This window comes from Mytilus californianus, unplaced genomic scaffold (assembly GCF_021869535.1).
Source record: "Mytilus californianus isolate M0D057914Y unplaced genomic scaffold, xbMytCali1.0.p SCAF_10, whole genome shotgun sequence".
NCBI lineage: Eukaryota > Metazoa > Mollusca > Bivalvia > Mytilida > Mytilidae > Mytilus > Mytilus californianus.
Genome location: NW_026262582.1, coordinates 40,038,767 through 40,057,265, shown reverse-complemented (window position 1 = coordinate 40,057,265; position 18,499 = coordinate 40,038,767). Strand labels below are relative to the sequence as shown.

Sequence of the window (18,499 nt, the reverse complement as noted above, 5' to 3'; positions counted from 1 at the left end):
TTTTCTCAGGAACTACAATACAAGGATTTCTGAAATTTGATTTCAGGGTTTATATAAGTCAGCTATACCGTGTGATGTGTTTTCAGATTCATCACTCAACAACTTCCTGTAACACTTACATATTTTTACACTATTAAAAGTATCCACTTGCGGCGGGGGTATCATCAGTGAGCAGTAGCTCGCAGTTTCACTTGTTGTAACAATATATTAGATACTATTGAGATGCTTCAGTGAAATTTTAGATGTAAGGCCACCCTTAAAAATTCCCTGTTTGATGTTGCCTACCAATGACTTGTAGGTAGGTAGGTATTATTTTTTTTTTTTGCCAAACAACACAAGTTTCATGTTTTAGACAAGAAAATGACGTGAGAGCAGGAAAATTTCTTGGAAAAAATAAATTTGAAATGATTTGTGTCTTTTTTTGGGTAGGCAGCTTTTTAGGTGGGTAGGTATGCCACATCAAACAATTTAAATTTTATTTTTGGATTATATATATCTCAATGCCACTCTTTTGTTATTAACAGTTATATTTTTTTGAAAGCCTTGATATATTTCCACCCATCTGGACTGGTTGAGTAAGATATTTGAACACCTACATATATTTTCACCCATCTTGACTGGTCGAGTTATATATTTTAACACCTACATATACTTTCACCCATTTTAAGTGTTCGAGTAATATATTTGAACACCTACATATAAATTCAACCATCTTGACTGGTCGAGTAATATATTTGAACACCTATATATATTTTCAACCATCTTGACTGATCGAGTAATATATTTGAACACCTATATATATTTACAACCATCTTGACTGGTCGAGTTATATATTTGAACACCTGCATATATTTTCAACCATCTGGCATGGATGAGTATGGTATTTGAATGTCTACATATATTTTCACCCATCTAGACTGGACGGGTACGATATTTAAATGCCTATGTATATTTTCACCCATCGAGACTGGTCAAGTATGATATTAAGTTTTGAATTTCAGCTGTTTTTATTTTTCAGGGAACTTGCCTTCTTCTTCCCAGATTTTGTGGTACCACATGTGGATGGTAAAGCACCTAAACTCCAGAGAACGCTTGCTTTAGTAAGACCAGAGGCCTTCAGACTACATAAAGGTATTTGATTTGAATACAACAAGTGGAGTATTGTTTAAGTCCAAGCATTTTTATATAATCACAGTTAAAGCCCTGACAGTTTTGGTGGTGCACCATTAAAAGCAAGAACATTTCCCTATTTTGAAAAACAAAATCATTTTACCAACCTACCTTTCCTAATTTTTTTGCCACAAGGCAGTTTACAAGTTTATTTTTTTATGCCAGAAAAAAAAATCCACTAATTTTAGTAAGTCTTAAATTTCATAATCGTCTCAGTGGTCTTGTGGTAGCATGTTCACTTCGAGTGCGGGAGGTCGTGGGTTTGAACCCAAAGACTTTAAAATTGGTATTTGCTGCTAAGCTCACGGCATTTAGGAGTAAGTGCAAAGACTGGTTGTTTCAGAGTCAAAATAATGTGTCCGGGTAAGGTGACATGTCTTCCTGGGGATTGTTATCTTGTGAACTAGCACATTAAAAATCAGTCTCAGCGTGTCGGTCTACAAAGCAGGGTAAATATTCATATTACATTAACATATTCTCATGCTGAATATGCATATTAATTTGCCGCTGGACGTTAAGCAGCCATCCATCATCATCAAATTTCATAAAGGTATTGGAATACATAAATGAATGAATGAGGTGGATTATGGATAAAATAAGTTATTGTAATTTATTTTAAACCTTTCTTAATATTCAGTCAATATTAACATTAAAGATATCTACCAAGTTAATTTTCTGTGACCAATTTTTTTTTTTTTAGTAGAGTGATCCTGAAAAACAGTCAACCATGTTGACTTTTGTGTTGTATTGAAATGACTTGTTTCATCAATTATAGCCCCACAATATGATAACAATGTGGCTGTGAGAGAGACTGTTTGGATTTTGGTTAAAACTAAGCATTTAAGCTTAAAAGAAAAACACAGGATATGGGGTATCTATCCATGACACAAAACCAGCACAGCAAAAAAACATACAAAAAGCAAAGGAACAGCACTTTTATTGTTGTTCATCATCTCTAACTCACAGTGAGGCCTTCAACACGGAGCAAAAAACCTCTCACCTCAGTGCAAGTTTAAGATGGCCCCTAGCATTGTTAGTTGGTAAATTATATGCAGTTATTAATGCGGTTGGTGCTATTTCAATGAGTTTAGCATGCATGTTTATCCATTTGTATTCCCCTGTATTTTCAAGCAAAATGTCAAATAAATTCAGTGAGAAAAAAGAACATATACAGTGTATGTTCTAAACACTATTTGGGTATACATTTACCTCTCAGGTGTTTAGATGTTATGATGTTTTATTCTTATCTTTCATTTTTGCTTATGTACTTTGTCTATAGAGTGTATATGTGCCATATTGTTTTTCTTTGTTTAAATAGTTATTTGTTTTTATAGTGATTAAGAATATTACACAATGTTGTACCCCAATTCTGACATTTTTACCATTTATAGAGATAAGAAAATGCGATATGAGTGCCAATGAGACAACACTCCATCCAAGTCACAATGTGTAAAAAGTTAACAATTATAGGTCATAGTACGTCTGTTGTGTTTTGCTCACACATTGTTGTCAATATAATGGAATTCTATATGACTGTCATACAAGTGAGAGGTTTAGCTAGCTATAAAACCAGGTTTAATCCACTATTTTCTACATAAGGAAATGCCTGTACCAAGTCAGGAATATGACAGTTGTATTCCATTCGTTTGATGTGTTTTAGCTTTTGATTTTGCGATTTGATAAGGGACTTTCCATTTTGAATTTTCCTTGGAGTTCGGTATTTTTGTAATTTTACTTTTTACAAATTACATGAAATATTTATACAGCCCGAACATTAATATTTCTAACATTGTTTTACAGAGGATATTATTGCTAAGATCCGAGAATCAGGATTCAAAGTTGCCATGCAGAAGGAGATGCAATTGACGAAAGAAATGGCAGAAGAATTTTACAAAGAACATGAAGGTCAAGAATACTTTGACCAACTAGTTACAAATATGTCCAGGTAACTAATAGACAAATTTCATTGAGATAAGGGTGAAGGTTTGGTACCATTAAAACGTTTAAACCCGCTGCAATTGTTTGCACCTGTCCTAAGTCAGGAATCTGATGTTCAGTAGTTGTCGATGTGGTTCATAAGTGTTTCTCGTATACTAAATATTGTACATAGAATTTTTTTAACACTGAAGTTAAATTTCATTTCCGTTATAAATGTTTTAGATATCATACAAGGTTAACACTGGCAATTTGGAAATAAGGTTAACTTTGTAATGAACCACTTGTTTGAAAATTTGACAAAAACAAGTAGTTTTTAATTGTAATAAAAGGGAGTACTGATTGTATTGACTTAATTTTATTCCAGTGGTCCAGTTTTGGCCCTTGGCCTGGCCAGAGACGATGCTGTTGAGGGATGGAGGAATATGTTAGGTCCAAAGGAAGTTAACAAAGCTAAAGAAGAGGCCCCAGAGAGGTGAATAATAGTAATTGTATAAATATGAATTATCAGGTTGTATGGAGACAAGTAGTTGGATTTGTGAATTACTGTCTGATTTCCCTGCAAGGACCTTCAAGCATGACTGCTGTTTCTAAAACAGAAGATATGGGTAAATCATGAAAATGGCTGATTTTTACCCGACTTGGTCTTTGGCAAAGACATGTTACATGTATGATTAAAGTTCTGAATTATGGCTTCGACCCCAACGGTGAAAAAATAAATGGCCACCATCGTCACTTAAAATAAAAATAAAATCAGCAAAATGAAAAAAAAAAAAAATCCAAATAATTAAAAAAATCCTGTAAAAGCAGTAACATGACAAATGCTATTTAACATTTCTAAATCAGATAATTTGGCAAAGAATTAAGTAAAACAATTGCAAAAGTGTAAGAAATCCTGTAAAAATGCCAATTGATGCCCAACTTTGCATAAATTGTACATTTATGATTCACATTTTTATATGAGTGAAGTTATATATGCATTACAAAAGAGAGGCAAAAGATATCAAAGAGCCATTCAAAGTCAAAAATAAACTGACAACGTCATGGCTAAAAAAGAAAAAGACCAACATACAAACAGACAAACCGACAAACAACAATACACAAAACACAACTTAGAAAACTAAAGACTGAGCAACATGAACCCCACCAAAATCTGGGGATGATATCAGGTGCTTCTGAAGAGTAAGCAGATCCTGCTCCACATGTGGCACCTGTAAGTACAAATTTACTGTACCTAAATTATTATTTTCCAGTTTACGAGCAAAGTTTGCTGTGGATGATGCAATTAATTCTTTGCACGGCTCAGATTCAGAAGACACTGCCAAAAAAGAATTAGAGTTTTTCTTCCCAATGGAGCAGACGGTTGCTGTTATCAAACCAGATGCTGAAGGAACTAAAGGTATGGAAATGAGGCTGCCAGAAAGACTAACTGTTTTTTAAGGCTGTCAAGTCACTAATTAATTACTAATCAAGTACTAGTTGATTCTAACTAGCAATACTCGAATAAATGTACTTGTTCGTAAAAGTATCTACAATATTGGAACACAATTATGAACATTTTATGCCATGTGAATCATTTTCTTTGGAACTTAACGCCCTCTACATTATTAGGGCTTAGATACCATGATTAAAAGCAAATTTACTGCATGCATTTATTAAGAAAAGAATAGTTTAATCAATTATTTAATAAACACCTATTGAATATTAATGATAATAAAGTCAGCTTGATCAAACAACAGGTGCAAAGAAAACTCATGTACATGATGATAAGAAGTCACTGATGTGAAGCCTGATTGACCCATTTACAGTTTTGTTGTTCTGCCAAATGATAGTTTGTTCTATTATTTTGCAACAACCATGTACTTTCACCATAATGCATCAGTTCAACTTCCAAAAGTCAACATTTTAGTATTTTACTGTCAATTTTGGTTTAAAATACTTCCAAACAGAAGATTTTGGAGACATTTTAAAATAAAGTTTAGCACTAAGATAGGAAAAATATCTGAACTTTGGTAAACCAGTGATTATTTACTTATTCTCTGAGTGGCGTTCTCAAGAAAATCAATTTTATGAAAAGAAGGCCATGTCGTAATAGGAAATCGATTAGTCAAGTATTATTTGGGTATTTGATACTAGGTACTACAAGGCGATACTTGATTAAACGAGTACTCAACAACAGCAACTATTTCCCCATTACTTGAAGATTATTTCTATCTTAAAAATAACAAGCTTTTTAAAAGACTGTTATAAATTGATAGTATATAAATAAAGAAACTAAAAAAACAGAAAAAAATGAAGGGTCCGTGTGCTTGTTTTCGAGATAAAAGCCATCGAAAATTTGGCGGACAATAATTCTCTCTAGATTTTTCATATATTTAACATTGACACCTTTTTTCTTTCAAAAACGATGAAAAAATAACAAGGATTTTATAAGATTTTCAAAGATGACATTTTATACTATATGTAACCAAATTATGGAAAGAAAAAAGGGGTTAGTGGGCAAAATTTTTAATGGCACTACATGGATAAAACCAGAGGATTCTGAATATCTGGCAAAAATTCAAAAAACAAGAGGAGCGAACATCCTTAATAGTTTACCCTAGTTGCCTAATGACCTTGCTGTGGATTTAGAACTGTTGATTCAAGTTTATATAATGCAAGCATGTAAAGAAAACTTATGAAATATTTAGAAGGGTTTATTGTCTTTTTTCATTTATAGACGAGATTATAGACAGAATTCATGAGGCTGGTTTCAGAATTGCAGCCAGGAAAGAAACTAAATTGTCCAAAGAGATTGCAGAAGAATTTTATGCTGATCATAAAGATAAGGATTATTATAATGATCTAATAGAACACATGACAAGGTTTGTATGCACATAATTTAATTTTGGCTGTAACACGTCTTCTGATTGGCTGAAAGGTTTTTTTTTTTGCTATGCAGATTATTCAGTGTGCACCACATTTTTGATTTTATTTCTTCATAGACAGAAAAAATATTACAGTCATTCCTTAATTAAGTGTTATGAGCAAATTGATATTAATTTTAAAATATGGAACTCTAATTATGGATTATTGGAAATTGTGAAGTTTTCGGTTACAGACATATCAGATTAATATAAATTAGTGCTTGAAACAGAGATTTGTTATTTTCCTGTTGACTTTCATCAAGACCTGCAGGAAATACAGGCATTTGTTTAAGTTTTGTTCTTTATTTGATGAATCATCCAAAATTTACTGTGTGACAAATGAAATTGGGAAATTAATAAAATAACTATTTTATTTTGGTATATTATACTAGGAAATTGATATTTTGATAGGAAAGGTTAAAATGACCCTAATGTGAAGAAGTTAGTTAACAGTTAGTGTGATTAGAAAATGTCAGTTTTTTTATTGTTTTTAAAACCTTTTTATTGTTTTATATCGGTCCAACATATTTGATGTTTGTTTTTAAAACCTTTTATTGTTTCATAGTGGTCCAACATATTTGATGGTGCTGTCTAGAGAAGGTGCAGTTGATGGTTGGAGGTCTATGATTGGACCCACTGATCCAACACAGGCTAAAGAAGTTTCCCCTGACAGGTAAGTTGGATCTATCGTTTAGGCCATTAATTTCTGTTAATTGTATTCTTGACTCTTTTTTCTTCAATGATAAACCAAATAACGCAGAAGTCTATTGAGAACGGGGTGTTAAATCCTCTATAAAAATAAGGCAATGTGGTATTATTTCAAATGAGGCAACTATCCCGAACCAAAGGAAGAAGATGTAAACAACTTCAGGTCACCATACAGCTTTCAGTAACAATGTATAAATGTAAAACGGCATTAAATTCAGAGAAAAAATGTAATTTTTCTGGATTCTGTTAATATGCCTAAAAAAAAAATAAATACAAAAATAAAATAAAATGGCAACCAACCGACCCTTTTTTATAATGGTTATAGACCATAAAAGGACATATATTTATTTTTGGCCTGATACTAAATTTAGGTGTACACAAGACTTTTTGGAATAACTTTTGTCAGGTACCTTGAAGTCAAACACAGAATATCTAAAAGGATCAAAACCTTCATGTGATTTTAGGAAGAATAGCAATAATTACCTCTTAGTTATTAAGTTTGTACTTTTTTAACAATTAACTTTTATCATTTCAGTATACGAGCTACATATGGTGAAAGTATATTAAAGAATGCTGTCCACGGAAGCTCCGATCCAGAACATGCAAAGAAAACCATCAAAACAATTTTCGGTGATTTGAAATTCACTCCAGATGGTGCAGCGCTAGGTATCATGTTTTACATTAGCGTAGTTAGACATGTGCATGAGTAACTTCCCCTTACAAAATAATTTTTTCTCATATTAGGTTAGGCTTTCTAATGAATGATCTCCCTTTGCAAGAAAAATTTTATAATCTATGTAAAATCTACAAAGTAAATTTTGTTTCATATATGAAAGAAAGATATGTTTTTCAGTGTAAAATAAAATAATAAAACAAATAGATTAAATAAGCAGAAATGGTAAAGACTAATTAAAAAGATTTAAGAGATGTAAGCATATTAATAAAAGAAATAAGATTTATATTTATATATATATAAGTAAATTCTGTATAGGATTGTCAGAACTAGGTTGAAATAATTGAAGTACAAATAAAAAGAAGTAAATTTTGCTAAGAAACTAATACAAATTTTATTTTATCTTTTATAATGATATTTACAGTGTTTGCATTTTCTCACTGCATTACTATACAATCTTGCATGCTTCATATATCTTTTAACTTTTTATCTTTTTAATGTAGATTTTAAAGCTTATGCTTTGGTTTAAATCTAACGTTTATGTATTCATATTGGATTCTGCTATATTATTGAAATAGAAGCTTATCTATGTACATGAAGTGGTCAATTTGAATAAGAATAATATTAGGTTCATATAATGAGAGAGGGGGGAATGTAATACCAAATTGGCAGACTGGTGATATCTGTATGGAAAGCTTGTGGTAGCTACATAATACAGATTTTCCCCCAATTTTTACTGTTTGAATTTGATGAAATTACCTTTTGAATAAATTATGCCCCTTTTTTTTTATTGTCTAGTGGTTTCAGATCTAAGGCTAAAAATGTGTTGTGCATGTACTTTATTTTTAATTTTTGCTTAGATGTTGTAAATATAGTGTGATATTGGAAAATCTAACGAGTTATCTCCCTTCCAAAGATATGGGAAATATAATGAGTTATCTCCCTTCCAAAGATATGGGAAATTTAATGAGTTATCTCTGTTCCAAAGAAAAAAATCATTTAATTGATAAAGATATATATAACTCTTTGGAATGAAACATTATTGTGATTTCCCATTATATATACTGGTCTTGCTTGCCTCTAACATTTTAAATCAATATTGGTGTTAAGGCATCCTTTACAAAGTTATTTATAGATAGATTAGCATGTGACTTGCCAAAATATTTATAGATAAAGCATGTGAATTTCTAAAATATTTATTGTTGAAGCTTGGGATTTTCCAAAGTATTTATAGATAAAGCATGTGAACCAGGTGTGCTGTCATAGGTCCACTGTGTGATGTGATAACTATGTTACAATTAATGGAATTGTATTTTTGAAGTTAGTATACGTTACTGGAAATTGTTGACCCTACAAAGAACCTAGCTGATGGTTGATACTGTTGTTCCTTCCAATAAAAATGACTTTCAAGAAAGTAAACAAATATGTAAAAAAAATAACTTTTACACCAGAAAACAAATAAAACTGTTGAGTAAAGAAATTTGATTTGAAAGTTCCTGATGAAGGTTAAATCAAGGAAAGTGCTTAAAAGCACAAAATCTATAAAGTGTAATTCATTTGATGTCAGAATCTGCTTTTTGGTGACTGTGTTTAGCTTCAGCTATCCTCCCTTATCTTTTAACTTAAATTGAAAAATGTTTATTTTTTTTTGCTGGAAATTTGCTTGAAATTTTATATGGTACCTTTAATCATTAGTCCATAAATAGCTTGCAAATTCTTCGTTAAATGTCCCTGATTGCTGCATCAAGCATAACAACTGAAGAAGAAGACTAGGTATGACACACACCTTAGCACAGATTGGCTGTACTGAATGGCTTAGCGGACTTGTGTATTGGATATTATTTCACATTACCATGGTAATGGTGCATTGGCTGTGGCTAAAGACAATCTTCACATTCATGCATTTTCTTGTACAATGCTTAAGTTTTTTCGTCACAATAAGAACAAATGTCAACTTGTGTAACTTATTCATAAAAAGAACTTAAAATAGGTCTTTGAAGAACAAAGTAGCTGAGAATGAGATCTAGGCAAAGTAAACGTTTTTATGCAAGTTTCCAACTACAGATGATTATGAAATTTTTTTAGTGGGAAAAAGAGGAATTATCACCATTTTGTTCCCAACTACAGTACAAATTTCGCGAAAGGCTTCCCAAACTCCGAACACCAAGTTTTTTCTTGGTGTGACACCAGGAAACTCCGACATCCCTCCCTAAATTCTCGGAGAAATTTGGGAGTATTCCCTCCGACTTCCGCGTAAATTCGCTACCTTTTGTTTATTGTATTAGCGACATCTCTCCCAGTCCGGTGTGACGCGGTGTCACACCAGGTAATTAATTGCCCTAATCCTTCTGATCTATACCGGCACGCGACAGTCAAGGTATGTGAGATTACTTATGTAATTAAACAATTGTATTTCCTGTCTATTAATAATCAGGTTATATTTCTGAATAAAAGATTTAAAAGCAAAACGTTGTTGTTAATTCTTTCAATTACACTGTACATTTAAAAATAGTTTTATTAAAAAAAAACTATATTTGATTTTTACCTCGTTTTATTTCTGGTCAGTAAATTAATATTTAATTTACAAAAGAGATATACTTGTGTAAAAATAAACGGAGACTTACGCTGAATAAATGTGGGCAGTTTAAAGGAAAATTACATGTCTCAAAGTTTTGTATACAAGTAAAAAAGAAAATATTATTCACTATTCGTTATGCTAATAAGTCCACGTCATTTTCATTTTACGATTACATAATTGCTTGAAACAAATTAAAGATTTAAAAGCAGAATGTTGTTGTTAATTCTTTCAATTGCATTAAAGTTTTATAACAAAAACTATACTTGATTTTGACCTTAAGTTCATCGGTAAATTATTTTATTTACGAAAAGAGACATACTTGCGTAAAAATAAACGGAAACTAACGCTGAATATAAAAGTGAGCAGTTTAAAGAAAATTACGTGTCTTAAAATTTGTATATGCAAGTAAAAAAGAAAATACTATTCACCATTCGTTATGCTTAATAAGTCTACGGCATTTTCTCTTTACGATTTGTTGGCATTACTTTAGGATAAATAATTACATTTCGGCTACAACAGGAATACTTCTATAGCTGCATCAACTCGTCGTTGCATAATATTCATTTACGCACAATGAATGTAAACTTGTGTTTTGTTTAAAGGACATTGATTTTTAAATTTGTTAAAAGAAATTAATTGCCGTGGGAAGACGATACACATCTCAGTGATCAACAGTCCGTGGTTGAACTTTGAACTTGACTTCGATCACAATATTGAATGCTAAAAATAGTGACATCAATTTTGTCCACGAGATTTTTATTTGGCGGGAAATATTATCACGTAACAGTAAACTCAGGTGACCTTTCTGGATGACCGTGGGAAAATTCATTCGGGGTTTAAATTTGCTTTGGAATGATTGACATTTGTATGCCTTAAGATTGAGGCTCTAGAAGGTCCTTTTACAATTGATTAACCGGAATCTAAAATATAATCCTTTTCTGAATAAACGAACACCAGCCTTTTAATTTTACGTTTCTCAGTCAACACAGGACATAAACCTGGACATTATGTATACGTCCATGGTCAACAATATACATAAATGGTAGATGAAAACAGGATGCATGTCGTTCAGTTCCTGTTGGGCGTTGGTAGAGATCCTCTGTGAAAATGTGTAGATCGTAAAAATCCTGCATACACAACGTTTTCCCTTCGTTCAACAGAGTTGTCACTTTACAGTTTCTTTTCTGAGTTCAAATATTTCAAGTCGGTAATCTACCGAGGTAGTGAAACATAATATTTTACATTGCAAAATAAATTGAAAGTAACAGAGTTCACTTGTTGATCCGATAAATTAACTCTTGGGTTTAGATTGGACAAATTACCGTAAAAACATCATTTTGTTTTAAGCCAGTTGATATTTATATATTGAACAATTAATGAACCGGTTATTGCTCACTGAGTAGGTCATAAAAGATTCTAATTGTAGTAAAATCGTCTTTGTTGAAAAAACAAAAATTATGACCTGACCGGACTATAATAAAAATACAAAAAAAGTGTTTTATTCGTATTTTTATACGTTTGTACGTTTTATTTCAAATGACAATGACATGGGGCAAATACATACAAGAATAATTATCTTATTTTGAATGAAAATGTCACATTTTTATCTGTCAAAGAAAGGAAATTTTAATACCGTGTTTTAAAGCACACAGGTGCAATCAAGATCGATTAAATGTACAAAGGTAATAAATCTGGCTAATCCGATTATGTTGTCACGCGTCATTAATTTTCAGTACATCCGATGGGCAATAAACCAATTAACAGCCACGCGGTGTTGGGAGAGAATCTTTGGAGAAAATTGGGAGTATAATCCGTGATTCGCGGTGTGACACCGCTACACTCCGAAATCCGTGATTAGAGTTCGCGATTACAAACTCTCTGTGCGTACTGTATAGATGTTTTTTTTTTATTTTGCTTTATTGGAAGAAGGGGGAATTATGGTCAGTAATTTTGTATACAGTTGTCAGCAGTTAATCAATTTGTCTTGATGATTTGGGAAAAAGCATATTTATATACAAATATGAAAATATGACACTTGCGCAGTTGGGGAAATTTCTGGCTCTTAGAATTTATGTTTGCTTAGGGGCAACACTGAAAAGAGAAGATCACTGTCACAAAAGGTTGGTTTTTGACATACCTGCAACATAAGTGTCAAAATGGAAGACATAGTTTTATAATTAGAATTTTATGCTGATACAATAGCAGCATAAACTATTTGTATGAGTCTTGATATTTTTGAAGGTAAAGATGTATACAATTCATATTTTGTATTTAGATGGCTTATAGATTTTGACCTGCATTTGGAAGTTTTCTTTGACCTCATTTTCATGGTTCAGCGATTTACTAAAGTCAACTTTGAATTTCATGCTTAGGTCATTTTCTCAGTTTGAATGATGTCAACTTCATTAGATCTTTTAAGAATCCTTGTAGGATGGGCATTGACAGTCATGTGGTCTCTGACCTTGGCTTTATTTTCATGGTTTATTGATTGATTTTGATATAAATTTAAGTACTTAGGGAATCTCTAGGTTATAATGAATATAAGGTCAATTATATTAAGCCCATAGACCTCAATATCATGGTTCAGTGGTCAATGCTAAAGTTTTGTAATGAGGTCAATTTCTTATTTTATATTGGGTAATAAGTCAAGTGTATTTGGTTTGTAGAATCGTTGTCTATCTGATATGGGTCACTTGACCTTGACTTCATATTCATGGTTTTAAAGTCATTGTTAGGTTGTGGTGCTTAGGTCAAACAATTTGCTACTGTGAGTTTTAATATACCTATATTTGGTCTATAAAATCATTATGAGTGCAATGTCCATCTGACAGGGTTCCCTTGCATTGACCTTTACCTCATTTTCAAGGTTCAATGATCAGTTTTTGATAGATATTGTCCGGGCTGTTCCATTAAAACATACATGGTACCCAGGGAAGGCTCTTTCAAATCTCAACTATAGGTGGGTGTCATCTATGTTTTTGCACAGTGAAAATGTAAGCAAAATTTTAATTTGCCTCTATAGGTGGTTACCCCATTTTTAAAGAGCCTTCCCTGGGTACCATAGATATAGGAAGATGTGGTATGAGTGCCAATGAGACAACTCTCCATCCAGGTTACAATTTATAAAAGTAAACCATTATGTTTTAATGGAACAGCCCTCATAAGGTTACACTCATCAGACATTGATCAACATGGCACGAATAATAGCATCTTTTTCACATTATGTTTTTGAAAATGTTATTTTTAGAAATAGACATGTGCAAAATTGCACATTTTCTTTAAAAAAAAATGCTTAAAAAACAAAATAAGGTTACCGGTATTTTTTATGTAAACACTTTTTAAAGTTATTTTGAAATAATCACAAATAATTATATAGATTAAATTCTAATATGTAAAAATGAGTAGATTATATATTACGTCATTTTAATCAACACAAATATTCATATTCCATTAACATGTTAACATTTTTATGTCCTGAATACAACTAGAAGATGTTTAATACCTTTCCACTCATAAAATACGGTAAAATGGTTTATTTCGAGGAGATTGAAGTCCAAAACTTTACAGTACCTCTATAAGAGCAATTTCAATCAGACATTGCAGAGTAATTATAAATCTAAAGATATCTTCTCAGCATGGGTCTACCTGTGGGATGGGAGAAGCTTGTTTCTTCTAATCGTAGTCGCCCTGGGATTTGAAAATTATACTTAAACTGAATCCATTGTATTTAGACCAGTTTAAACTCAACAGTGCAGTTTTAGAAGCAAAAAAAAAAAAAACCAAGTTGCAAGAATATGTTTATATCCACAAGTTTGTAAAATTTTGGAAATATCTTTGGACCAGAATAGATTCTTTCTGGTATTTAAAATATTCTAAGTTTTTAAATGCAAAGAGTAACAAATACACATTTAGAATGGGTTGAAAAATATAACCATTGTGTTATCAGATAAGAATTGACAAAACAATCAAGTAACAAGGGAGGTAATTCTGTTCAAGGGACTAAAACCTTTAAGTATTATTTAATTCTGAAATTGATGCTATTGATTGTTATTGTAACGATAAATTGCCTTTATTCACAAATTGCATGTTAATATAATAATATATATTCAGAGTTTATATAAAATTATCTTTAATACTTTCTGTAGCCTAATTAATAAGTTTTAAAATTTTAATATCAGCAGAACTTTTCCAGTAATTATTTAAAATCAATTACTTGTTTAATGTATTATTTGCCTAAATTCATATCAGGTGTTTTCTTTTGCACGAATAGATTTCCATGAAAATTTTGAAAAAAATAAAATGATGGAACTATTCTTTCGTAAAATTTTATTTAAATCATTAATTGCTTCTCATTTAAAGACAGTGATTTTTTATTAAGATTTCAACTATATTTTTCACAATTGATGTATATTGTTTGTTGTTTGTCATTATATTAATTATATGCTGTGGTTTAAGGTAGTAACAGATTTTAATCAAAGAGCGTGTTTGGTGGGAGTGTTAATGGAGTCACATGTCTAGCAGCAACTTGTAATTCATGCATAACCTTGGATATAGCTGTGCTTTTATAGTAATGTTAGCATGAGAGATCAGTAGGCATAACACTAAAGGGAAACAACTTTCTTTGAAGTCAACAAAATGTTTTAATAGCATTGTGAAATTAAAGCCTCTTATTTACACAGACTAAAAGTTTTCAAATTAACAACTTCTCCTGTTTTGGCAATTGGACATTTTTAGTGGAATCTAGTTGTTAGATTTTTTATTATAGTTTGAAATTTATTTGAATGAACACTTATTTATATCTCAGGTGAAAGTTGTGAACATAATAATAGAAGATTATTTAACTAGTGTGAACCCTGTAGAATTTGGCTAAATTCAGATTTATCAGGATCCTATTGAAAGAAAATCTATCAAACGTATGTCTAAACAATTTCTTTGCCCCTTGGTTAAAAGCATATATGTATAGACCGTTCCTTTGCCGTTTTATGGGCCATATATTTTATAGGTATTGCTTGCATTTCTTAGATTTTAGGCCTAAACAGACTTTAAGTCAATACATAAATGTTATCATGTAACCTAAACTAATTTTTTGTTCCATTTATTCAGTTTACATGTAATTTATAATTACTCAGAGTTTTGAACACGTTTCCTCCAAGGAAAGTTAACTTCAAAAGACAAACAATTTCAGGTTAAAGTATTATAGATAATTGGAAAAAATAATTATTCAAAAAGCCTACTGATCTCACATTTTATATATTATGAATATACAATGTATATTTATGTGTTTGTGTTTGTGTTTTTATCTTGTTTGTGTCTTGTGCTGTTGTACAATTAGGTTTCTGCAGTATCTCTAATAACATAATGATTTTTTGCAACCAAGTCCTCCATTCTTTAATCTATAGAAATATTTTTTTTAATTGCTTGAAGATTAGTAAAAATAATGCTTGAATACTCTCTATCTTCCAAATGTACTGGATTTTGCTTGGAATTAACTTAAATATGTATTCTCATATTGAATAGGTAATGTCTTATCAAACATATTATGTATTAAGCAATTAACTTTGAAAAAATATATGAAATGAGGATGGATTTGCTATTTCTGATATTTAAGGTGGTACCAAACACCTTGACTAAAATTAAATTGGTCGTTTAATTTTCCTAAAATTTTGACAAAATAGTTACTTTGACCCTTTGACAAAAATATAAAAATTTCCAAAAACTTGAAACACACTCTTTATCGGAAAAAATTCATTGGATATATAGCAGTTTGACAAACACTAATTTTGATCATTGAGAAGCTTAATACTTCCTTAACAATAGAACGTCATTTTAACATTCAGCTGATTTTTACAGAGTTATCTCCCTGTAGTGTTATTTACCACCTTAAAATACAAACTTTAAGCACTTGATATGAAGCAGTTCCCTTAATTTTTTTAAGTTTGACTAAAACAGACCTAACTGTTTCACAGAAGGTCATAATACTATTAGGTCATTTACAAACTGCAACCAATGATATGTGAGAATTGGTACCTCAGTGAAACTACATTTTGAAGATAATATTTTAGGTTGAACATGGAACTCCTTGTTAATTTGAAGATTTTTAGAGACAAAGATCGTTTTTAGCCCATTCTTTTTTTTCACTCAGACTGTCTTTGTTATATATGTACAATGCATAAATATTTGAAGATTCTGGTTTATGGTGTTTCTTCTATCATGTCTATATGTTATCTTTAGAGTTTGTCTCAAACTGTCATTTGTCCACCTAAATATCTGGAATTATTTGTAAGATTTCTAAAAAAAAATTCCAATACTGAAAGAATCATACCGAAAAAGCTTTTTGAGACAGACCTGCTTGAATAGTTTTAAAATAAGTTTTAAATGTGACACTTTGAGATGGCCCATCACTACAAATGACACTTTGAGATAGCCCATCACTACAATGCACTGCACAGTAGGTAGCAGACTTAGCAATGCACAGTAATTTAAGAGCACTTTGCAAGCTATTTAGTACAAATTGATAACAGAACTTAATTCATTTATATAACAATGATTAAATGTGGTAAGTGTGCCACTGAGACAAATATCTACCAATGACCAAAAGATGTAAAACTAAATACCAGTATCTGTGACAACTAGCATGCTGGGAAATAATCAGCAGAAGTTAGATTAAAAGTTTTCTTTTATCATGTTTATTGAAAAAAAAATTGAAATTTAATGGGTTAAAAAAAAACAGCTTGCTATTCAAAGTTAATGAGTATTCAGGTGAAGTATTGAGGGAGAAAAACATGCTGGGATTGTTAACCTTTCTTGGTCGCTAGTTCTTGATGTGGTTTTTTTTTCAAAAAAAACAAAAATTTAAACCCTGAATACTTTGTTTTTACAAATGAATGTAAGAATATTGAAATCATTTTTTGTTGAATGTCTGTCTGTCTGTCTTTTTTTGTCATGTCATAAAGTAAAAAATGTACTATATTATCAATCCTATGAGAACCAATAATATATTTTGTAATAAAATAATTTCAAAAAATTAATTTAAAATTGAAATTTTTACAGAAACAATCGATGAAGAAGCAGAAAAAGATGAAGAAGGTGAGTTTCTTAAATAGATACAATTTATTGATTGATATCTTGTAATTCTCAAATTTCCCATCATCAAATAATAGATTGATACTAACAAATAATATATCTTTAAACTGACTTATGGTTTTGCTCTTTGTAATAATTAAATACCCTATCTCTAGAAGTAACAGGATGACTTCATATTTGGTCAGCAACTCGACAGTGATGAATTGTAACATTGTTGCACTTTTCATAACTATCAGACACTTTCTTCCTGTTTTTCGATACATTGAATTAAAAATGTGCTTAGCAAGACAACACATGCATTCTGCTTTATATTATTTAACTTTATATAAGCATTGAAATGAATGTTTTTGCTTGTCAGGTTTAGTTATGCTTTATCCATTTCATGGTCCGCTTAGCAAACAAACAACATTACATCCATTGCCATTTGTACACACTCAAAATCAGCTATCAGCTTTATAGTAAATAGGCCTGTTAAATAAAACACATATTGATGTAACCAGCTGCAACAATTCATACAATTTTGCCAGATTGGAAAGATATTTATCAACACAAGATCAAGGACCATAGGAAACTCGAAGAGGTTTCACGCTGATGATAAATATCTTGTATCTTTAGTACTTACACACATTAGTTTTGATTGATTGATTGATTGATGTTTAACGCCACTTTCAACACTATTGTGCTATTTCGTGGCGGGCAGTTTTTATTGGCGGAGGAAGCCGGAGTGGCCAGAGAGAACCACGATCTTCGGTAGGAAAACTGACAATCCTAGTCAATTAAGATTGGAGTCCAGTGCACCTGCCCCGTGCGGGATTCGAACTCACAATCTTAGTGTTGACTTGCTAGTGATACAGTAGTTTGACTACTTAGACCACTCGGCTACCGATGCCCCACATGAGTTTTGACTGCATGAAATACTATAAGAGTAAATCAGATTCATAAAATTCCACTAGTAAAGAAAACCCCTGCTTTTCAGCAATGTGCATGATGACTAATAAGCCCCATTGCTCTCTAAGTTAATCACCCACGGACATTTATTTTTGGAAGAAGAAAATCGTTCAATAGAAAATATATTATCTGACAAGTTAAAATTTAATGAAACTGTGTTTATTTGATATAAACATCACTAATGGGAAGTTTAGCAGAAAAAAAACATAATCGTCTTAAATTATTTATAGGTTTTGCAGCAGAAGTTCCTACTCCTGGAAAAGCAGGTTGTCTTTACTGCCAGTGAAAACGTTCTTTACTAAACATAAAACCTTGTTATAGCTAGATGATACCCACTTTAATTTCATTTCCCAGAGCTTTCAAACTTCTTGCAAAATATCTGTTATTCTCTCTCTCTCACAATACTATTCCTAAACCATTCTCTGTATTGCTTTAAATTTATTTATATTACCTCAAAGTTATTAATCTCTAGTAAATGTTGCTAGGAAATTGTAGATG

General features: G+C 31.3%; 1 protein-coding gene across 50 annotated transcripts in view; it reads left to right on the top strand.

Moving 5' to 3' along the window:
- The window catches only part of LOC127718104 (thioredoxin domain-containing protein 6-like), a 73,234-nt gene that overhangs the window by 20,500 nt on the left and 34,235 nt on the right, over positions 1-18,499 (top strand). For 46 of the 50 annotated variants that reach the window (XM_052223999.1, XM_052224014.1, XM_052224039.1 and 43 more), the window contains 9 exons: positions 1,019-1,131; positions 2,971-3,115; positions 3,473-3,580; positions 4,359-4,504; positions 5,825-5,969; positions 6,577-6,684; positions 7,255-7,385; positions 17,021-17,056; positions 18,232-18,267. In XM_052223999.1, the coding sequence (XP_052079959.1) occupies positions 1,019-1,131; positions 2,971-3,115; positions 3,473-3,580; positions 4,359-4,504; positions 5,825-5,969; positions 6,577-6,684; positions 7,255-7,385; positions 17,021-17,056; positions 18,232-18,267 (968 nt within the window). The remainder of the gene's footprint in view (positions 1-1,018; positions 1,132-2,970; positions 3,116-3,472; positions 3,581-4,358; positions 4,505-5,824; positions 5,970-6,576; positions 6,685-7,254; positions 7,386-17,020; positions 17,057-18,231; positions 18,268-18,499) is intronic. The other 4 variants (XM_052224015.1, XM_052224006.1, XM_052224007.1 and 1 more) reach the window with 3 other exon arrangements.